At 37.3% G+C, this 24520-nt stretch overlaps 1 protein-coding gene across 17 annotated transcripts in view; it reads right to left on the bottom strand.

The window, feature by feature from the left end:
• HDAC9 (histone deacetylase 9) overlaps positions 1-24520 on the bottom strand; it is an 872408-nt gene that overhangs the window by 540082 nt on the left and 307806 nt on the right. For 3 of the 17 annotated variants that reach the window (XM_044246152.1, XM_044246153.1, XM_044246165.1), the window contains exon 1: positions 12339-12484. The exons of 1 other annotated variant lie outside the window; for it this stretch is intronic. In XM_044246152.1, coding sequence (XP_044102087.1) covers positions 12339-12444 — 106 coding nt within the window. In that variant the 5' untranslated portion in view covers positions 12445-12484. 13 more of the 17 variants (XM_044246157.1, XM_044246151.1, XM_044246164.1 and 10 more) reach the window with 8 other exon arrangements.

Genomic DNA, 24520 nt, shown 5'->3' with positions numbered 1-24520 from the left:
AACCAAGGTAAGTGGTTAGAAAGGTCCGTAATTCTTGCCAATAGCCTCAATTCTAGGGAGAGGTCTCCTGTTTCCAAAATCTGTCTGTGGAAAATAGAGAAAATCTACAGCTAACAGCTTTCCCCTGGCTTTCTCACCTACCCACTGATAAAAGCTTTCCCATCTCTTACACAAGACAGAGGTAAGTGGAGGCTAAAATAGCTCCCGGGCACTTTCTGCTCTATTCTAACTGTTCTCATTCTATTTGTTCTAGATCAAATGGAATGTTGAGGGAAAACCTACTTCTATTGAGAAGACATTCTTTGTATCTTAGCCTCCTCAAAAGGCTTTATTGAATCCTCTAATACAGCCTTTGCTACTATCAATCAATTTCTATCTCATTTTTCTTTTATTTTTTCTTAGTACTTACTAGTGTCTAAAGTAGGCTTATCCATCCATTATTCAATTGAACAGTCAACCATAAGTCTCCTGATTTGTTTCATAGTTGTATCCTCTGTGACTAAAACAATACCTGGTACATGGTTGGCTCTTAAATATTTTTGAGCAAAAAAAAATGAAGAGATGAATAACTATTTCACCTCAGCTTCTTAAACTTTAAGCAATTACATCATCTCCCCAAACCTTCAACCTGCTAATTAAGAGTGGTCGGGATGCAATAATTTCCTGCAATTTCTTCTACTTCCAATCCTCTGAATTTATTTACATCAGTAATTCTTTGAGAATACACTTGAATTGCTGTGTGTTTCCTGTTTGTCTGTCATTTTGCAAGTTCCTAATGGTCTGTGGGTTTCTTATATTGTATACAAGCACAAGAAGATTTATCTTTTAAAAAATAATATGTTTTTCAGTAAATAATTCAGCAATAAAGTTATGAATATTCTTATAGAGCTCTAAGTTTTCCATTCTAAAGCATTTCAATTAATGTGTAACATGAAATGTATTACCATACCACTTTAAGATTTCATCATCTAGCAACAATGAGTGAATAATCAGGAAACACAAAATGCAAATTTAAGAGAGTAAAATCCTAATTCTAAAGCAATAAATCAATTACCAAGATCTGAATTAAACTTACAGTCTAAGTAAGCTAAGAGATCAGTTCTCGAATGTGAAACTGTATTCCCTTTTACATGAAATATGTTGGATTAAACACGAGTTAGTTATACCAAAACAGCTAACAGAGGCTTCTACCTCCTTTTTTTATATACTGAAATTTTTTGTCTAATCTACTTAAGTCAGCACCTTATTAATTATAGTCAAAATATCTTTTATAGTTAAACTTCATATATTATTACAATAAAGTCAGAAGCATAGATGACATAATTTTACTGGTATCATAATTTATTACTAAGTGTTATTTATTATGTACATTCGCTTATTTTTCTACACTGTATAACCAACCCATATATTCACTGTATTTGTAACTTTTTTTTTTTTTTTTTATAAACCATCCTTTAGACCCAATCTTCATGGAATTTTAAAAAGCACTGTATATCTTTTGGAGGAATTTTAGAGAATTTAGATTTCTTAGTTTTAAAAAAGTTCTAATTATATTCTTAATAATAGAGTCATTCTTGCAAAGTGAAAAAAAAGTGTGTGTGTGTGTGTGTGTATTAAATGCCATTTTCCTTGGAAGGGTCAACAACAAGGAGCCCTGTTTATGAGCCATATTAACACCAAACAGAGAGCTTAGCCATGTCTGTTCCTAAAAATAAACTCTGTATGTCTCTTGTTGTCATCATCAACCAGAGTCCTCAGTGCTCTGTGACAGAAAGCATCAAGGCTGCTTCTCTGCCTTTCCACAAGCATTCTACATCAATACCCCAAGTCCTCCCTTTTCTGTCAAGGTGGCAGAGATAAAAAGAATTCTGCAATCACCCTAAGCACACATTTAAACATTATTGCCCCTTAAGCAGACAGTTATCATGTTGTTTTGGCAGCAGGAAGGAATCTGTGGTTTCACTTGAATGTTATTCTTCTTTATTTAAACTACTAGAAATAACCCAAAAATGACAGAATGCTCTTTCTATAAATAATCATTCCAGTGTAGAGTTATATTAGGAGGTAACTCAGATGGCACGATAACGCCTAACAAGCTAATCTTAGACCTGCGATGCCATAAGATAGAAATACCCAGGCTAAGAATAACTGACCCAAAGGAGTCAGCCTGCTAAAGAGAGCTCCAGACCAGTGGGCATCTGCAGATTTTAATGCATTTAATGATCTCCTGAAAGCTTCTTTCCCCTGGAAGGCAATAAATTTTGTTGGTCATTAACTTGACAATCAATAATGCCGCCACAATGTACTCATAGAGATGGCTCAAGATTCTCACAGCCAACAAGATTACAAAACTTAGTTGATGGAAATCCAGGCATTGGCTCTTGAAAAGCTGCATTAGTACCTAACTGGTGAATTTAATGCATAGATTTAACTCAAGGTAAAGATAAATGTTGCATCATGTTGGTACATAAAAACATCGCTACCCAGTTTTCACCGAAAATATTCAAATTGGACCCATATTGGACCAATATACACATTAAAAACAGAGTAAAATTTTGTCAGCTAGATTAGTCTTTTGCCTTAAGAATGTGACATAGTATGTTGGGATCAGGATTTGAGAGGAGACACAGACTTGATTGACGCCCTATCCATCCCCATTTCTAGCTTAAGACTGAAGGGGGGATGTGGGTGTAATTCTAATATTTTGGTCAAAAAACACACTGAACCCCATGGGGCCAACATTTGGGGGAAAAAATAAACCGAAAAGGTTCTTCAGCTAAATTACATTAGTAATAATGTGCTACTCTGTGCATACCTTACCTTTACGACTTATAAGATGTCCTGCAAGTATTGGGAAACATGCCAAATGCTTTGGGGATACTGGTTCTGTCCACAGTGTGTACTCATTCCACTGCATTATCAAGTCTCATGGAACTTAGGAGGCTGCCTGGACTCTCTCAGCCCTGGATAGTGTTTCTTCCCCAATTTCATTATCAAGCCCTGGGAATGTGAAGTAAGCTCCTCTACCAAGCCTTTCAACACTGTTGCCTGTTTGTGTCTTAAACCTCCCCAGACTAAGAAGTAAGCCTATACATTTATTTATAAATATAGACGATTCCATATTTTTAGCACCAGATAGGAAACATATTCTCCTATGCAAAATATCTTTGCCTTTGAGAAAAAGAGGCAGAGACATGGTAAACAGGAACAGAGACATGGCAAACAAACCAAGTTCAAACCCGACCCTGCCAGTTCCTAGCCATGATCACCATCAGTAAGTTCCTCTGAACCTGTTTCCATTTCTGCAAAATATGAATACTTCTATAACCACCACAGACCTCTTCAAATCCCAGGAAGGATTAAATGATAAAACAATGCCTGGTACAGAAAAAGCCTCTGAAACATTAGCTTATTATGTTAACAAGAAGAATGACAGTGATAAAAAAATGATGAAAACATAGGGCTTCAACCACTGACCTTCTAAACGGAGATGAAACAATTAGATCAGAGGGGAATGTGGCAGAAAAACCATGAAAATGATAACTGATTGTGATATGTTTTTAAATCTAAAATGAGTGGTTCTTGACACAAAATCATACATTGAAAACACACAATTGAATTTTATTCATAAGCAGGTTTAAAAAGTACCCTCAGAGAGAGAGAGGGAGAAGCAAACCAAAAGACAGACTCTAAACCACAGAGAACTGTTGCCCGAGGGAAGGTGGGCGGGGATGGGTTGAGTAGGGGATGAGGATTAAGGAGTGCACTCCTCAATGTGATCACTGGGTGTCGTATTTAAGTACTGAATTGCACACCTGAAACTAATACTACACTGTATGTTAACTAACAGGAATTTAAATAAACTTTTTAAAAAGCACCATCAAGAGTAAAATTTAAATCATGTTCAATTCACCAAGAGCTTTTCTAGTTCACCTTACATGCAGTTCCCTGAAAACTTCCTGGGTAAAAACTGTTTTTACTAATGTAAGAAAGAACTCCTAGGCCACAACGTAATTTAATGGAAATTCAGTGAAATTTTCTTGGTTATGTTTTGTTTTGTTTTGTTTTTAATCTCAAATTTTAAAATTTAAAACTATTTTAACCCAGTTTGGATATATGTCATGCCCTCGACACCCACCAAAACTTACCTCAAGCCATTGAAAAAGACTTCCACGGGGCTACAACTGTGTCAATACTGAATATAAACTATAAATGAAATGTTTCAATGTAAGTGGTAGGCCACAAGGGGAAGAAGTTAAAAAAAAATGAAGTTCTGGGGTATTTCCAACCTTATCAACATGCAAAGAGATTAATCATAAGTAAATGACTAGTTACACTCTGTGGTTTGGTAAATTTCCTTCTTCCTTAGATGTAATTTTCATTGGATTTAATTATTGGGTATTTTAAAAGCACTATATATTAAAAAACCTATCCCTTATTTCACTATGGAAAACTGAATACTAAAATAATGAACAGAACTGATACTCTTCCAAAACACAAGAATTGCTTAGTTTTGTATTCATGAACCATAGCATCATAGAGTAACCCTAAACATAATGTTTCTGATAATATTTAAAGTGTAGGTCATTTAGTATTGCAAAAATTCATTTAAATTAAATTTGTTTTGTGCAAGTGACTTAGTAGGGGTAGAATGGAACTAGTAGATATAAGGTATTTTCTCATTCCTTCATCTCTTGATTGTCAATCTCCCAAAAGGAGAAAAGGGAAAACTGCCCATAGTAAGGACACCACACATCCAAGCCAACCACTGGCATTTCATCTTCATTTCAAGAATGGGACAGACCACAGCACTGCCACTCTGATTTGAAGCACATGCCAAAATATCTTTGAATTTCATCTACAGAAAGCTTATTTTTAAAGTCATTTTCATGGGCTTTTATTCCAATTAAATTGTTTTCAAAGTATTCCAATTCAGAAAAAAATTGTTAAAATGCAGTTACTATTCCAGATTGTTAAAATTGTTCATTACTCTGAAGATGTAATAATTATAACAACATACTGGCAAAGAATTGCATTTTGAATATTTTAAAAATAAGCCTCCTTCAGTGTACTGCAAAGTTTATACATTAGATAAATTTCCCTTAATATTTTCTGTATTCTTCAAAGCCAACATTAAAGGAATATTTTACTCAAATTTATAATAAATTCTAGTAATACACTAGTCTACAGCATTGGTTTTCCTCTTCTAAATAAATGATTTACAACCCTAGAGAGATCCAGTGTTCTTCCATAACTACTCTTTTTAGGGTTCCTTCTAACAACAGACAGTATTAAGAAAGGTTTTCTATTCAATACCAATAAAAAACAAATTATTAGTGTTAAAATGATGCATATCTTCATGAAAATGAAGTAACACCCACAATTCAACTGAAAGAAATCGCATGGTCTACTTCCTTCATTTAATTATTTATATCTTGAGAAATACAAACCAAATAAAATTACAAAGAAGGGCGCCTGGGTAGCTCTGTTGGTTAAGCATCTGCCTTAGGCTTGGATCATGATCCCAGTGTCCTGGGATAGAGCCCTATATCAGGTTCCTCGCTCCCTCCCTCTCATGCTCTCTCTCATGGTCTCTCTCTCAAATAAATAAATAAAATACTAAAAAAAGAAAGAAAGAAAGAAAGTAAGTTAGTTCCAAAGAAGAAAATTCCAATCACCAACATACACACTGTAGCAAATACTGCTTGTGCCCTGCTAAGATGCGTTATTCTCCGCCTTTCTTCTTCCTAAAAAAACCTAAAAGGTGAGCTGCAGCATCGACCCTTCTAGGTTCAGTATGACCTAGGAGCTCTTGCAGTAGTCCCATTCTTCTCTCTGTGACTGGCTAATACATGGGGCAGATACTGCTATTCTGTCCAATAAATTATGAAGGATGATTTACTGGAGAAATTCAAGGTAAAACTTCCTAAAGAAAATATCCAAGGAAGCAAAATGTCTCTTCTGTGTCTCCAGATTTGGTCTTCCATAAATAGACACGTCAACTCGTGTCTTCTGGAGAAAACAGACCTATGACGACACCAACTCCAAGGCCAACAGAGAGGAGCGGTTTGAAGGATCTGATACTGTTGCCATTATTGACCGTTTGGTGCTGCCAACTACTCTGCTACTTCACTAAGGGATAAACTTTCTTGTGTATCACTTTGGGGAGGATTTTCTGTTACTGCAACAGAAGACAGCCTAATTTACCTACTATTTACAATTAAACACCATGAGGATTTGGGCACAATAGCTTTGTGGGTGGGTGTGTAAAAAAACCCTTCATAGAAAATATGGGTATATTGTAAAAATTCATGTAAGATGAAAAAGCACAATGGAAACAAAAGCACCCCCACCCCAGCAACAGGATCACCACCACCACGTACACGAAACTTTCCCTGATTTCTTTCCATCTATGTATTAATTCTTCTGGGAGATGGATAAAGAAAATAACCCTTCATAAAAGTGAGATCATATCATTGATGTTATTTTTCTTTAAAAGATATGAAATTTAAATGATTTTAAAAACTGTAACTGAAGGTACCATAAACATCCTAAATTCTTTCTTCGTATATGAGGTATCATTTCCAAAAAGATCTTCCAAGGGCTAAAGAAGGAAATTATTTTAAAAATCAGTGTTTGCGCTCTCTCTCTCTCTCTCTCTCTCTTTTTTAACCTCTGTGTTTCTATTTTGGGCAGCAGGGAGTCTGTCCTTGCGCAGAAAGAAAATATCAGCACTTTCACACATCCCTCCATCTCTCCTCTCTCTAGTGCCTCATATTGGTTATGTTTATGAACATCGCCCTACTTTATAAAATTTGCTTTCTGTCCTGTAACCAAAGTCTTATATGTGTTTAAAACAGATTCACTGTTTGCCCCATTAATCTTACTATGTTTTCTCTACTTCTCAATTTCATTTTTTGCTTTTACATTTGTCTCTTCATTGTGTGGGCTTCATCGTCAAGCAGTCTAGTTCATGTTTGGAAATTTCTGACCTGCCTACCCATTTTCTCTCTATTATAATAACCCTTGCCTGGACGGACCATCAGATTACACTTCTCTTTGAACACCAAAGATTTTTCTTCATTATCCTCTGCCATTAAATGTTAGAGATTCTTGATAGATCTTCTTGAATCCCATATATACCCTTCCTCCCCACCTTACCCCACCACAGATCTTTGCTTTACCTGATGAACACCCCAGAAGAATTATTATTTGAAAATCAACAGCCCATTAGGATATGACTCTGTGATGAACATTTGCAACAAACTGTCCTTAAAGAGGAGAGTCCTTTCAATCTATCCATTTATTTTTTCTTTTCTGATGAAATAATCTTTCATCTTTTCACAAAATCATCTTCTGTTTCATTGCTTTAGAATATCAGCTTCAGGGGTATAAATAACCTCTTTGTTATGCTGCCATTGTCTTTCTTATTAATTAACTTCTCCCCAGTTGCTTGGGTCCATTTTCCTTTTTTCATTCCCTGTGATTGTCTTGAACCTTTCCCCTTTATTGGTAAAGGATTTCACTGATGTCTGTTCTGCTTCCTGCTATTTCTAATGAATATTTTTGTTCTATAATTACCATGGTTTTTTCATTTTCAATTTGTTTCACTAGATCTAAAATATCCCTTTTCATCTCAGGCTATTGTTTTATCATCTCATCTCTGAGCTCTTGTTTTATGGAATTTATGTTCTTATTAAGGAGCTCTATTTGTGGGGAGCAATTATTAGACAATTCCATGGATTCAGTAAATTGGTGTTTTCTTCTTGTGGAACATCTAAGATTAGTTGGAGAAGGGTGTTTTGTTGAAGAGAACTATGGATCGTTTTCCCAATTTAGACTGTTGCTCTGAGGCCTTCATTTCTTCAGTGAGGCAATACTTGTCCTCATACCTCCATTTTGCTAGTCTCTTTCCCAGAATCATTTCAATTATTTCTACCTCACAAGATATAACAACAACAGCAACAACCACAAAAGCTGAGGCTATCTACTCAGTTTACTTCTCTTCAGATCTAAGAATGTTAGTGAGAATTTTTAGGAAGTCATGATCTTGTCAGTAAAATTCTTAGGAGGCCTAGGATGCAGGCCCTGTTAGGTCTCTCTGTTCGGATCAAAACCCCCCTTGACTATTAGCTTTTGAGATGTTAGGTCATATCATTTTCTGTACACACTTAATGCTGAATATTGTACCCATGCCTGTGCCCGCATTCATGTGTGTGTGTGCGTGCGTGTGTGCGCCCGTGCGCATGCAGGGTGAACGTTTGCCAACTTAGACCATTCTGGGATCTCTTCGGTATCTATCAGTGGTGAAAAATTATGTAGCATATTTTCAAATTCTCATTTTTAAAATCAAAATCCTTTGAAATCCTTTTAAATTCAGAATCTGGGTTTATTTTAGTCTTCTGAGGCATTTTATTGAATCTTCTTTCTCAATGGATGAAACAGTCATTCCACTGGTGTCGTCCTCAGAAATATAAAATACTCATTCTTGTCCCCATCCTCAATGGGTCTATTTATAACCAGCTTTCTGATCACCACCTATCAGATATTCAAATTGATAACAGCCACCTAAGTGAAGATAACTTGAGTTAGAGAACAAGCAAAAGAGTAATTATGGGAAATACCAGAAGTGATTCTTGACATGACAGGAGCATTTCACAGACTTACATTTTCATAATTAGATTCTGCTTTCCAAGTAGACATAAATGGCTACTGAATCTAAAATGTTCCTTTCCCCTCGACAATGCACACCAAAGGGGGGAAAAAAAAGATTCCGAAAGGGTGAAGATATGTTTTCCATAAAAGAAATTCAGGATTTAGATTTAAATGCTTTTCTTTTATACCCTAAAATAAGAATACATAGTAAAAATATGAGTTTTCCTTATTTTAAATGTATTTTACATTAATGCTGTACAAGCTCTAGGAAATTCTTTTACAGTAATTTTTCCAATATTGTCTGGACAGTTCTGCTGTCCAACATGTTAAGCAACATGCCTGGCTAAAGGAGAACGCCCCCAATTCTGCCAGCTACTGCTAAGTGACCTGAGTCAATATTTGTACATGCTTCAGTTTCTGCCACAGTTATCACTTATACTGGCCCACACAAGTCACAAAAGTAGAGACTGACCTAGCAAAATGGGTCACTCATAATGAATTCCAAGATTCAACTCTATAGAGCTTTTTAACTAAAAACACATTAGCAGCTTATGCTGTAGTACCTAGTTCTACCTAACATGTCTTGCCTAGCTGAGTCAATAATTGGGGAAAAAAAAAAAAGGAACCAAAAATATTTGCAATTCAACAGTCTATAAAGAACTCTGAAGAAAATCATCTTTATTAATGCACAGTATCCAGTTTAACTAAAATAGAAAATGGAAGTTCAAAGCAATAGCTAACAACAAAACAAAGCTTTTTAAAACAATTAATCCCAAGAAATCTGCTATTGGGTTTTCACTGTTCAATTACATATTCTGCAATTCTTTGTGTTTGATTATTACATAATGAAACATTTTACAGAATACACATGCACACACGTGCATGCATGTTTATACGCACACACACACACAAGCTGCTCTGATTTACAGTCACAATTTGCACAAGGAAAAGACTGGTTCTTATCAGACCAGGGAAACAAACAAAAAAAAAGTAGCTGGTGTATCAAACAACCAAATAAAACTTACTATCAAAACAAAACATCACCGTTCCATGTAATATACCATCAAATTCATCTATCTAGTTTGTTTGGCAAGATAGGGCATGGTACTGAAGAGCCAGAAGCCCAGGTTCACTCACTTAAAATATAGTTATAATAATAGTGAGCCTGCACTTTAATAACATGTTGTTAGATCTGAACCTCATATGAATGCCAAGAGGTAAACAGAGGAAATCTTTATTGTTCAGTTTACAGATGAGTAACCAGTTATACAACTGGCTTTCGCTAGAACACAGAGCTCTTGACTCCCAGAACAAATAGCGTTCTCTCCACCACTCTGCACAGCTACCTCTTTCAGATCCACAGACTCCATCCATTCCTAGGCATGTCAATCATACCCATGCCACTGGTCCAAAAGGGGGTGGAATGAAATTTGTAGATAAATTAAGACAAACACACCCCAAATTTAGCAATTGACTTAAAGAAAAACCCTATTGAAATGGGTCACCAGGATCCCCATCACTTCCTCCTACCCATACATCCGTGATACTCAAAGTTTACTGCACCTTAGGTTTGCTCGTAAGATTTTAAAAATTCCGATATTCAGGTTAGTTCCCATACCAGTTAAGTCAGAAACTCTGGGGGTATGACCGAGGCTTCAGTATTTTGTAAAAGATTCTTGATGACTCCAAGTTTGAGAGCCAGCGCCTCAGAGGAAGTACACAATAAACACTGGGGGAATTGAATTTAAGGCCATATCATATTGAACAAAATCAAATATTACACAACATGGTAGTACAGATGCACAGGATTTCATACTTCAAATTTTAAAAATAAACAGAACCTGGAGTTTTCTTATTTCTACCAGACAGGTTTGGGAGTTGATGTCAAACTACACCACTTTTCATTTAATAGCTGGTGCTTGAAGGATGCTTCCCTTCCTGTAGAACCAACAGCCGTATGGACAGTCTGAAGTACTTCCCTGCTTGAAAATATTATTGCCTTAGTGTCAGGAAAATGGCAATGTCAATTGAAAAATGGAATAAAGTTACATGTGATTACCAAAGACATTGAAAACAGGGAGGCTTGCAAACACCTGTAGCCTGTGGCAAGAGTTTCAGTGTCAGCAGCCAGTCCCTGCTGGAAAGACACAGCTTTGTTTCTACCATGTGGAAGAAACATTAAACTTGCTACACAGAGGCAAGGACTGAAAGGATTAAGTGTAGTACTGAAAAGATCCCTAAAATAGTTATTTTAAAAAAGTCGATCCATATTTAAAAAACAAAACACTAAATTAAGCGACGAGTTCCATTTGAGACCCACCCGCCGACCCCTCCCCAAGCTTTTGTCAACTTTACAGCCACAATGACCATAGAAAATAAACTGTATTAATAGAATTGCTTCAGATACGTTTGCTTCAGATAAGCGGATACTACTAATTAATAGAATTCCTGTCACATAAGTACAAACATCTCAAATGACACAAAACCGATCTCTTAGTCTGAGTGCAAGAAAATAATCGGGTCAGGAGAAGTATCTCAAAATCATCACAGCTGACCGAGGTTTAAAAGAAAACTTGCTTCAGACATAGAGCCGTAAACGGGAAGGTGCTCAGCACTGAGCAGACATGGTGCCAACCTGTGGAATATTTCTTTCACGTCTAGCTCTACCCCAGCAAACGCTCCTTTATGTTGCCTTCTTTGCAGGGAGATCTCTGTGGTGATCTAGACTCAGGATTAAGCCCACAAAGGAACTAAAAAAGACGTGAGAGAGACCTTGAAGCCAATTTAGACGGAATCATTCCAAAGAGGATGGAAATTTTAAAAAGCCCCCAAGCTTTAGGAACTGGCTGTAGGATTAAATATGAAGAGCAACAATTACAACTAAGTGATACGGCCAGGAGAGTCTGCTCTTTTCACAAATAGAAATTGATAATGCTGACAAGCTTGATCTCCCCCAGCACATTCCCTTGAAGGCACAAGTACAGACGGCTGGGAAACAAGAATCTGTTACTGTTATCCTTTCAAGGGCCACACCTGCATGTAACACCTTTATGTGTGTGCTATGCCGTCCATCTGCCTGACAACGCTAGACTCTCCAAATGTTGTTCGAGAAAATTGTATCAACCATCTGCTAATAATAATCGTATCCCACCACTAAATAGTTTTCTTTGGGGCTGATGAGAGAAAGCCGCATTGAAAACTACCTTTGCAACTCCAAGCAAACCCATTTTGGAAGGCAGGTCTAGAAAGAGCTGTGTTTCTGGAGGCACACTGTAAATCTAAAAGCATCAGGCTAGCGCAGGCTGCAGTCCAAACTGAAGGAAGCTCCACTCTGAACTTACCTGATTTTACAAGTCCCATTAGAATCCCTTCCCATCAGCACAGATCTCCTTCTTCTAGTTGCACAGTAAGGCAAAGCACCCCCAACTACATTTCACTTATCTCAGTCCCAGCTTTCCCCAGAAGCTTTGAGATTTCATTCAGAAGCTGTCGTCCCTAAACACTGAATATGCACAGAAACGGTAATGGAAGGGATCTAAGTTAAACCCTACAGACGCACCAGGAAAACAGCAACATCAACACCAAAAGCAGCAAATCCTTGAGAGGTGCTTTCTCTTAGCTTCATTTCCCAAGTCAGCCTCCTTTCACACGTAAAATGTCTCAGTTATGGAAGAGGAGCTTACCTGAGCTGATCATACTGTGCATTCTCTGCTGAGCCAAGAGCTGCTCTCGTCCAGCCACCCCATCTGAGGAAAAACACGAGTCACTCTCGTAAATTGTCTGCAGCATATTCCAATCACTCTTACTTCAGCTACATGAAAGATTCATCGCTGCTCAGTGCACGGGCCCCAGGAGCTGCCCTCCCTGGTCCTCCCTCCTCCCCGAGGAGAGGCAGCAGCCGACCAACTTCAACAATGATTCCCTTGCTGTTAAGGTGGACATACACTTCTCTCAAAGACCTGGACACTTTTCCTATGTTACCAACCTGTGTACAGAGCAGAAAGGACCGAGTGGATGCTATGGCTCTCTGGAGTTTAGGTTCTCCCGGAAACTAAAAGCAGGTGGGAAACAGGAATGTGCTTCGGGGTTATTGCTTTGTCAGAATAAGTAGAAAAATATTAACTCTACCCACGAGAAAAAGAAACCAATTAAACCTGGCTTATAGTTCTTCAGGCTGCTAGAGTTTCGTGGCAGGAATCCTGAGTCCTGCAAGTGGCTTCGGCCGGCGCCCTTCTATCTGTGTGTGTGTGTCTCTTCCCCCTCTCTGGTCTCTCTCTGCTCAAGTTGGCGAAAGCTAGTGATAATCCATTTGCATATGAATCAACAACGGCAGGGCCCACAGGCACAGAAATAGAACAATGGTCGGCCTGAGCCAAAAATAGGTCAAGCATGGCCGAGTGATTGGAGCCTGCATTAATGCATTTAAAAATACCCCAGCAAACCCAGCTGTCCAGCCTCTATCTTTCAAACCATAATTCTCTATTGCAGGGCCTTAAAAGCAATTAACTCTTTCCTCCCTCCAAGCTTGCGTTACACACTGTATTTCCACACGGGAGATTCGCCTCCAAAGAAAGGCAGGCAAAAAAAAAAAAAAAAAAAAAAAAATTAAGAATCATAATTCTAAGAGGGCAAATGCACATACATTTAATTTCATTTTATTTTTATAGTATGTGTTTTTGGAAGAGAGAGGAGAGAAGTGCAGAGCTCTGTATTGGTTCTAAAATAATACTGGAAGCTTTTGCTCATAATGTGGTTTCTGCCTCACCCACGCACAGCAATCCTGGTGTTCTATTTTTGTTGCCTGTTTCTCCGGCTACACTGCAGTTGGCTGTAGCACTAGAAGCTTTTCTGCCTTCGAGTTTCAAGACTGACAGGAGATTTAGTAGAGGTAGTTTCAGAAAATAAGCACACCCCAGAATAAAATGTTTATGAAGAACTCCCTTGATTTTTTACTTGCTATTTATGTAAGGCAATTGTCCATTTCACAAACCCTAACAGGATCTCAGTACCACCTCTCAATTTTATTGCATCCAGTTTCTATTCTATCAAGTTAAAAAGAAAACATAGCTCAGATCTGAAAATGTCCCCTCTATTTCAGCCTCTGAGGCTAAATTCAATGTGGAAAAGAAAAAGGAAAGGAAGTGTGGACACTATTTAATGGATAGACGCAGAACCACTGAATATAATGTATACACCTGTAGATCAACCAATAAATATGCTGAGTCCCCAGCTAGGAATATTCTGCATTCACCTCTATCTGAAAGACAGACCCCACTTTTCTATAGAAATAGCATTTATAATAGAGGATAGGCTCCCAGACCAACAAACATTGTGGCATTCACCTGTAGAGTAAATGAACTGTACTAGATACTGCCAAACATTATATAGTCTCTGGTGGACGCTTATAGCAACCATTTCTCTATGAGAAATAAATTCTGTATCACAAACTGGGTTGGAGTGTCTAGCCACTCCCAAGGGCATACCCAAAAGTGATAATCCACTAGTTCTGAGAACTCTTCTCACTTTTCTAAACTAGATCAGCAGGGAGAATGTCATTCTTGGCATATTCGTAGCAATAGAGAAGGAAAGGGGAAAAGCAGAGTGTTTCAACGTTCCCAGAACAATCAGATGAAGGAAGGATCTTGGCCAGCCACAGAGTGTGGGGCAGGGGAAAGAGAACAAGGGGACATAGAGTTCAGGTGGAAGGGAGGAAGACTGTTGAGTCGTTAGGCAGATAACCCACGGCTGAAGAAAGTGGCACTGAATTGTCCTTCTTTCATAGATTAACTTCTACCTCTTGCAAAATTATATTCTGACCGATAAGTTGCAAAGTTTTTAAAAAAGAAGTTATTCCGAAGTGCATGTGATTTAAGTCAAAACAAGAAAATCCTCTGTTCCTGTCAGTCAAAAAAAAAAAAAAAATCAATTCCATTGATATTACAACTAAAACTTTGACTCAGTTAAGAAATCATTATATAAAATTCAAGAGATGGAAATCCTGTGGAGTTGGCAATTTATCTCAGGGATGATGGACCTGAGCATCGCATTTTGGACCTGGGGGGGAAACTTAGAATTTGCTACAATGGTGTTCAAACTCCCTGTCCCTCAGGATGCTGGGGAACCTGGGAGTGGACTCACAGCACTCTCCAAAAGAGGTTCTTCCCCGAACCACCACAACCTTCCTTTTATTTTGTTTATACCGGAACATGCAAGAGTTCCTTTGAACAATAGCTTCTCATAGTAAGAAGAAATCCACTCATTTAGGACAAATGAGCTCCCTATTTTAGACACAAAGAAAGTAAAAAAAAGGTGTGCTGAAGGTTAGGAAAGGCTAGGAAAGCACTCATTAATGAATTTATGACAAAGGGGACTTGCTTAGTCTGGGGCAGGTGGTCTCTAACGCAACAGGCTTCCCATCACATTCTCAAGTCTGCCAACCTGTTCGGGGATTATTATCAGAGAGATTCAGAATAAATTATAACATGATCTAGTGAAGAAAAATAGAGCCACCCAATGTTTCAGAGTGGTTTTAAACAGAATATGCAAAACTAGTGATAAACATGTAAGAGGAATAACATAATCTCACTAATGACATAATAGACATCCTTTTTCATTTTAAATTTAAATCATATCCTCAAACCGCAATTGACAAAAACAGTTTCCCAGCTTTTATCATCATAAAAAATAAAATAAAACTCCAAAAGAGTGAGTTAGTAATTATCCTATTTCTCAGAGGTTCCAGGAAAAGGCGGTCCACATAAAATAATGCAAATGTGACTTCTTCATGTTGACCAAGTTATTCCACTTGAGATTTATTTACATTTCATCCCACATTTTTTCAGTGTTTGTTTATTTGTTTTTTCTGTTAGCAGTCTTGTCTTTCACCTCTTAACAATGAAAAGTTAGTTTCAAGTGAAAAAACATGGGACATTTATCATAAAATAGGTATCACTTGTTTCTCAGAGGAAAAATAAGCATCATTAAAATCACCCCAAGTGTATTGATTACCACGGTTCCATTAACCAACAACTTCAATATTAAGACTACTACATGATTCCTCTCACATCATCTCAACAATGTCTGTGAAGAAATGTCACTAAGTTTCTTTTTGGGCATTTATAGAACCAGTTTTTCTGACTTGGAAAGAAAGATTTTAAGTTCTATAATAGAAAAACCATAGTAAGCTAACTCAAATGCCAGTCTAGAATAAATAGGCATTTAAAAAATGTCAATATAATAAACGTTAATTCAATTTAGTAAAAATGTTGGAAGCTGATCTAAAAATCACTTTACATTCATTTTACACTCATTCAATAATTTTTAATATAATCTACTGTTGAAAAATGAAACCAGTCTAATTGTTTCTCAGTGGTTTCAAACAGAATATGCAAAACTAGTAATAAACCTATAAGAGGGACACCAAAACGTCATTCGGAAGTGATTATGACAATACCAATGCTTATTAGCAGGTATATAGGCAAAATAAAAAGATGTATAAAAAACTATCTAGGGGCAGCTGGGTGGCTCAGTGGGTTAAGCCTCTGCCTTCAGCTCAGGTCATGATCCCAGGGTCCTGGAATCGAGCCCCACATCAGGCTCTCTGCTCGGCAGGGAGCCTGCTTCCCCCGACTCTGTGCCTGCCTCTCTGACTACTTGTGATCTCTGTCTGTCAAATAAATGAATAAAATCTTAAAAAAAAAAAAAAAACTATCTATATGGCATCGAGGTATTTCCAGAAATATCCTCAGACCCCTAGCTCACAATGACATTTTCTCAAACCAGTCTTAAGTGCTGACTACAGACCCACTGGAAAGAAGCAAAGAAGGTCGCGTAATCTGATTTATCCTAAAACAATAAGGTACCCTCTGCTCATCTGTAATCAGACGCAGACTTTTCATGCAGCATCAAATTCCATGATTCTGGAATCTAGATGCACTAAACTTTAAAACTTGTCTAAACTATTAATTGCACTTTATAGGAAAGCTACAAATTATTCACCAATACCTCTCTCGTTCCCTGATGCATTCCCGATGCATCTTCTCCCACCCTCACGTTTCTCAAACTACTGTCAGTTATACCTATTTGCCTGTAGGCGGTAGACTTGGTACCCACAGACTCCCAAAGAACAGGGAATATAGAGTATAGTATACTAATTTTTCTTTATTTTTTTTTAATATTTTATTTATTTATTTGACAGAGAAAGATCAGAAGCAGGCAGAGAGAAAGGAGGAAGCAGGTTCCCCGCTGAGCAGAGAGCCCGACGCGGGACTCGATCCCAGGACCCTGAGATCATGACCCGAGCCAAAGGCAGAGGCTTTAACCCACTGAGCCACCCAGGCCCCCCCTACTAATTTTTATTTCTAATTCAAAGAGCTTCTTTATCTGAATTTTCTATCTCTTGGAGGAACATCACCAATTCCTATTAGACAATGAATATCCAATTTACAGTGATTCCTCTCCGCTGAAACAACCTAATTGGTTACCAGCTGGTCTTCTAATAAGGAAATCTTGCCTCCACCCAAAAGCAGTAACTCTGGGTCTGGGAAAACACATCAGCAAAGAAATTCCAGGGAGACTGTTTGATATGAAAACAAAGCAACATCGACAAAAACTCGGTGGCCTTGATTTGATTGATAATAATTTCTTCTCTAACTTTTCCCTTCAAATGGGAAGTGTTGATCCGTGGTTTATGCTGTTTCTAGGGGACTACAGAGTATCAGGGTCACCTGGGAATTTGGTAGAAATGCAATTTATTGGCCCTTATCCAAGATCTACTAAATCACAGTCCCTAGGAGGAATCTGTACTTTATATGCCCTCCAATTCATTTTGACACACAACAAAGTGTGAGAATCGTAGATTAGATCAACCTTTCCAAAGCAATGATTAGAGGGCTAAAGGTAAATGGATAACGTATCTTTTGTGGACCCAATTTTAAACTAGCCAGTATTACTAGAGAACACTTTTTCCAAATGAAAATCATTAAACAAGGTAAGAGACTGCTGAAGACCCTGACCTTTCAAGGTATAAAAAGGAGGATCATCCCGAAAATGATCTCTGTGATGGCAGACGAGACCAGCATATACACTTAGTATGATAGGGATGTGGGCACTGATCTTCTTCACTAAGCTATGTTGTTCTAGGTTCTGTTTTTCTAAATATTTGCCAGTTGCACATTAGTCCCTCTATGCAGAGCTTAGAACAGCCCGTCCAGGAGGAGAATGTATTAACGATATAATATTCTACATGTAATATTGCATTGTTATTCATTCTACCTTGCATTGTTATTCATTCTACCATAGTATCTTATTAAAAGTTCAATAATTAACTTCAAATCAATAATAAATCATAATTTTAAAAAGCTAGGTGCATGTCTGAAAAAAATATATTTTATTGAAATCAGTGAAATGTAATTGCATATCTATTTTTTGTCTTTATTTTTCTTGGCTTGTAGACAGGTCAAAATCAGACTGTAGCAGAAATGATCTCACAGGACTCCTTTATGTGGTCATCACCATCTAGTATAATCTGAGCAAACAAAGTATTTAATATCTTTTTTGTAGTATTTTAAAGATATTAGTCCAAAGAAATTAACATAAAAATGCATTGCGGGTACTACACTTTATAGTATTGGATCTAGTAACTGCAGTGATGGCAGTTTCTAGAAAAGTCTGGTTATCAATTGCATTGGCTCATGTCCATATGTTCTATTTTTAATTGGTAAATTCCATTGATTATACCACTCTGACTCACAGTTCTGAAAGAAATATAGCTTCAGTTTTAACCTTCTCTCCCTGCAAAAGTCACTTGAGAAACTTACAACAGTATTTTTTTTTAACACTTTGTATCATGGTACTCTAAAATTATTTCACATAGAAAAACTATTTCATATTGTGTATGTACCAATATGCCTGAATGGAAATATCAGTAAGCATCAACCAGAAATCTTGCTTTTGCTTTAAATGGTAGGTAATGGTTCACACTGGTAATCAAACATCATTTTCTTTCTAACAGCATCGACTCTGAAATACAAACCAACCTTGACTAAACTAACCTATGTTTACTAAACCATGTATGTAGAAGATATTTATGAGACCAGAGAGACTCTAGATAGAGATCTTAGTTTTAAGACAAAACATTATTTTTGGCTACAGGACTATGAAAATCAAAATTCTGGAAGAATTCCAGTTAAGTAAAATTAGCATTCTGAGCTTCACTATTTGGTATGCCTCCAAAATTTAATTTTATGTTATTTCACAAAGTAAGTGTCCTTCTTATGTAGCCACACCTTAGTATTTATCATCTTACAAATAAAAGGGATTCTGATCACCAAAACTCAATAGTGATACATAACAACTGGATGAACACTGTATTTGAGAGCTAGGATAAGACTGATTTCCACATGCTAATAAGTATAGCAGACATTTAAAAAAAAAAATCAACCCAGAAATGTCATTTCTTGCCACAAAGGTCAAGCTGATATTTACCATAGCAAACCACTACCTATCACCACGTTAAATCAAGAGAATGCGAGAAAGCTTGCCACTGAAAATAACATTTTTTGATATTGCAATTAAATTCTGACTTAAACGATCTAATTGGATGCCAACTACCATATTTAAGAAATAACAAGCGCCCAACACTTATTTTTTGACTGATCAAAAATATTTATAGCAATGGTGTATAACTAAAGTACAAACATTTGCAACTAGCCATACCACTAAGTTTATCAGACATCCCATGGGTAAGGAAGGAATCTTTGCTATTTCAGGACTGACTATTTCATGTAACAGATTTTCTTTTCGTGAATATTTGTCTGATAGATATTTTTCTATCCTTTTACTTTCATCCTTTGCATCCTTTAAGTATGGCTTTTACAGATACCAGATACCTCTTTATTTTCCCCCTTTCATCCCAAAGAAAAGTCTCATGTTTGGTAACTTCACGGAAAAAATAGTGGCCCTTGCTGTTTCATCATCTTCTCTAGAGCCAAAAAAAAAAAAAAAAAATAGTCTATTTTATCTTTCAAACTTTTGGCCATGTTACTTCCTTGGCAAAGCCTTCCCTGATCTAAGCAGTCATGAATGAGAAGACCTAACTCTATCCTAACTTCTGTCATAATAAGAGTCATTGGCTATTTCAACAATTGGGCTCCATGTGTGTTGGCCATGCTAGGTATCAGCAAGCCAGGAAGAGAACCGTCATTCACTTACATGCCTACTGCACCCTGCCTAGCAAACAGTAAGCGCTCTCTATGATAAGGGAATCTATGTAAATACACATGATGTGTTGATTTTGCACAGGTAAGTGTCAGGCAAACAGTTTCTATCATCTTATGCATCAGCCATTCCCATCTCACCACCCATCTTCCCCCAAATCTATCTCCAGACTTCGTTTTCCTATCTTGGGAGGTTACCTCACACACCCAATGCCAACATCACCCTGGTCAGATAAATACGATGATGACATCACACACAATACTTTTCAGGACAATATGGTAACCAATAATAAGATCTGTATCATTATAAATTCTACCATGCTTTATTTTCCTAGGAGTAAACACAGGAAATTAAAACATTCAAGATCATAGAGAATTTATTCAACACATTTCCATTTTGACACTGAAACTATTTTTGCTGAAAAGGAGTTTTGAAAATGTCCACAATTGTTGCTGTGCTCTTGAGGCTCTCCAGGCTCTTCTAATGATGGCCAGCCTGGATCCAGGACACAATGACAGGACTCTTCTGAAAACATCAAAGCTCTAATCAAACAAGTCCCACTTTATATTCTCATTGACTCGAAGATTCCCTTTTAGTTTTAAAGGGCTCCTACCTGGTCTTCGTCTTTTGAAGGAGGGGACTTATGTTCACATATTTTCTAAATCAGAGATAGATAGATACTGGAAAATATGGAAACTTCAGCATCAGATATTAAGTTATACTCAATTCATGAAAAACGTAGAATACCTTTCATATGAAAGGCAACTACAGAACACCCTACATGGTGTGACTCATGAGTGGAGAAGGGGCTGTGGATTCAGATGGAATTTGACTGGAATCCCACCCTCTGTCACTTAGTAATCAGTTATAAGCTGTAGAGCTTGGATAAGTTACTTAACCTTCCTTAGTCACAATTCCTTCACTTAAAAAAATATTAAACTCGGCGTCAATTACGGAGCACCAGAGCACTGAGATCAAGACCTTGAGAGGAAATGGGAGAAGAAAAAGGCTGAAAGAGAACACGTCCTCTACAGTTACCATCTGGACAAAATATTGGCTCTATTTGCAAGGGGCTTTAATGAACAAACCTTTAACCAAGATGTGATCTTTATTTTATCTGCGTTTAGTGTTGCAGATGAGTTGTGAACCCAGCTGAGGGAGGAATGCCCGTCAAGTACTTCCTCGGATATAGGATAGGATTGCTACTTGACAGGAGGACCTTCACATCGCAGCTAACAGTGCTTTCTGCTACATAAAATTGGTTTATATGCTCAAATTAGTATCTGCTGAATATTGTAGTAAAAGTGCTTCATGACTGTCATCTGTGCAGCTTAGAAATAAGAAAAAAAGAAAATACACATCACATCTGATAGGAAACATATACCACAAAGCTATATAACTAATATATGCAGAAAATGGTCCTGAATTATCATACTTTCTAAGTCCACGAGAGAAGAAAATACTCATGTTGCGAACTTTGTGTGTTCTTGGTTGATACTGCTTACGGAAGGGTTTGTGGAAACATTCACTGAGTCTCTCTTCAACTTCATCCTTCTGCCCCCTCCATGCTCTGCCTATTCTCTCACATTTTGTTCCTCCTACGCCCCCCAAACATATGCAACAAAAAAGGGAAGGGCATACTAATTTCCCCAAGTCATATCAAATTAATAAAGACTAAGAAATCATGATTACAAAATAAGCATAGCTAAAATTTTAAGAAGTTAACGTCTGCACGGTTGCTTTAATATTTAGAAATATGAATATGACATTTCTACCACTATGGCAAGAATATAATAGGTACTCATTACCCTGTAGTTATTATTATTATAGCACATTATTATTTTTTTAAAGATTTATTTATTTTTATTTGAGAGAGAAAGAGAAAGCGAGCACGGGAGCATGGAGAGTGGCAGAGGGAGAGGAAGAGAGAATCCTCAGAGCAGACTCCCCGCTGAGCATGGAGCTGACCAGGGAGCACAATCTCACAACCCTGAGATCACTGCCTGAGTCTAAATCTAGAGTCAGAAGCTTAACCTGCTGAGCCACCCAGGCACCCCTTATAGCATATTATTAATACGCACATCAAAAAGCAAATAATCGAGGGCCTACTTAGATGTCAGTATTCTGAACTGAAATAATCCCTATTCCCCAAAATAAGCTATAATATTATAAAACAGAATAGAAAAGCCACTAGTTTCTGTTATTTCCTAGAGGAAAGAAATGAGTACATCAAGTTAGATAAGAAAAATTAGAATGGAAACTTTCATCCCTCTCCGGGCTGATAAACCATGTATATTCAACAAGTCATTGATTTCTAACTGGAAAATAAATGGAATTAATGAGCAAGACGTGATTAGTTTGTGTCAGGCTATTTGCTACGCTTACTTTCTGAGGTCAACTCAGATATTTTATTTTATAAAAGATTTTATTTATTTCTATTTGACGGAGAGAGAGAGAGGGCATGGACATGCAAGCATGGGGAGCGGCAGGCAGAGGGAGAGGGAGGAGCAGACTTCCCGCTGAGCAAGGAGCCCCACAAGGGGTTGGAGCCCAGGACCCTGGGATCATGACCTGAGCTGAAGGCAGATGTTTAACTGACTGAGGCACGCAGGCGCCCCTAAGTCATGTATTTTAATATGGGAAACAGGGAATAATAGCAACACTCACATAAAACAGAACCTTCACGAGGTACAACAACATACATCTGTGTTTGTGATTTAATCACAACCTAGGAGTATCACCAAACCACAATGCATTCTCCCTAGCTAATGTTTTCATTCCAGATGGCAGGGACTGTCTATTTAAAAATCAATAAGCTAACATTAATTATGTCACCTGAAACTGTAACAACCCGCTTTTTGGTAATGAAGTGGAGCCTGTAGTCTTCCTATTTTGGCTCTATCTGAAGGAAATTCTCAACAGTACTTCCTGTAAGTAAAAGAGACCCCTTGAGAGCCAAATTCACTTATTTTATTTTTTTTTAAGATTTTATTAATTTATTTGATGGACAGAGACCACAAGTAGGTGGAGAGGCAGGCAGAGAGAGAGGGAGAAGCAGGCTCCCCGCTGAGCAGAGAGCCCGATGTGGGCCTCGATCCCAGGACCCTGGGATCATGACCTGCGCTAAAGGCAAAGGCTTAACCCACTGAGCCACCCATGTGCCCCAAATTCACTTATTTTAAATACAAGACTTTACTTGGATGAAAATTTACTACTTTTTGATTATTTAAAAAATGAATAATTATGTATTGACTTGATGGAGCCCAACCCTAGTTAAAGGAAACTGGAGTCTGGGAGTAATTAATATTCTGAAAGCTAAACAATTAAGAAATTTTCAAGTATAGGTTAATGCTGTTCCCATTAAAAGTAAGGGAGAAAATATTAGTAGTCAAGGACATTTAAAACTCTGAGGCTTTTCATTTTATTTAAAATATGTAGTTGGGGCGCCTGGGTGGCTCAGTGGGTTAAGCCGCTGCCTTCGGCTCAGGTCATGATCTCAGGGTCCTGGGATCGAGTCCCACATCAGGCTCTCTGCTCAGCAGGGAGCCTGCTTCCTCCTCTCTCTCTCTGCCTGCCTCTCTGCCTACTTGTGATCTCTGTCAAATAAATAAATAACATCTTTAAAAAATAAATAAATAAAATATGTAGTTGTCCCTTGGACAACATTGGTTTGAACTGCACGGGTCCACTCATACATGAATTTGTTCTGATAAATATAGTATTATAAATTTGTTTTCTCTTCCTTATGATTTTTCAATAGCATAGTAAATTAGCTTGCTTTACTGTAAGACTACAGTATATAATATATATAAAACATACAATATGTTACCTAAAATATAAAATATGTTTTAATCAACTTTATGTTATCTGTAAGACTTCTAGTCAATAGTAGGCTATTAGTAGTTATGTTTTGGGGGAATAAAGAGTTATATGTGGATTTCTGACTGCAGGGGTGGCTGGTACCCTAACTTACATGTTGTTCAAGGGTCAAATCTACTTCACTTGAAATGGGATAATCATACACAGAGCATCCCAATTAAAAAAAAAATTGTAAGCCAGTATGAGAGATAAGAAATAAGAACTCATACTTATTATCAAGGTCGATGCTAACATGGCTAGCTTTGTGTCTCATGGTATAAGATTAGTTATATTTTTAATATCCGGTCATTAGAGTGAACCCAACGTAGTCTTTTCACTACTGTCATATAAATTGTGGATTATCATAACATCACAAGAATGTTTGAATCATTAAACATAGAGTACACTGCCTGTCAGACATCCCAAGGTGTATGGTTCAAATCAGTTGATAAGAAGCAGCAAGATTAAAAAGGTACTCAAAATTATAAAGCTGTGCCATTGAGTATAATGTACATGCAGTCATGATATCTGATCAGTTTCTGTAATAACAAAATCTATTAACTTGGAACTTCAACATAATTACCAATGTAGCATCATTCTTAGGAAATCAGACAGAAAAGACAGGAAGAAACTGATTTGTAGAAAATTTTAAATGACTATTAAAAAAAAAAAAAAAAACCTCCTCCAGGAATTACTATGTACATTCAGGAGCAATTTGGACTTTCCAGAATAAAACTTCTTAACAACTTGTGACCTGGATGAGAAGGCACAGTGGATACCCTGCCCACTC

The sequence above is a fragment of the Neovison vison genome, chromosome 4 (genome assembly GCF_020171115.1).
Source record: "Neovison vison isolate M4711 chromosome 4, ASM_NN_V1, whole genome shotgun sequence".
NCBI classification, from domain to species: domain Eukaryota; kingdom Metazoa; phylum Chordata; class Mammalia; order Carnivora; family Mustelidae; genus Neogale; species Neogale vison.
The sequence above is the reverse complement of the archived record's forward strand: the minus strand, read 5'-3'. Positions and strand labels throughout refer to the sequence as shown.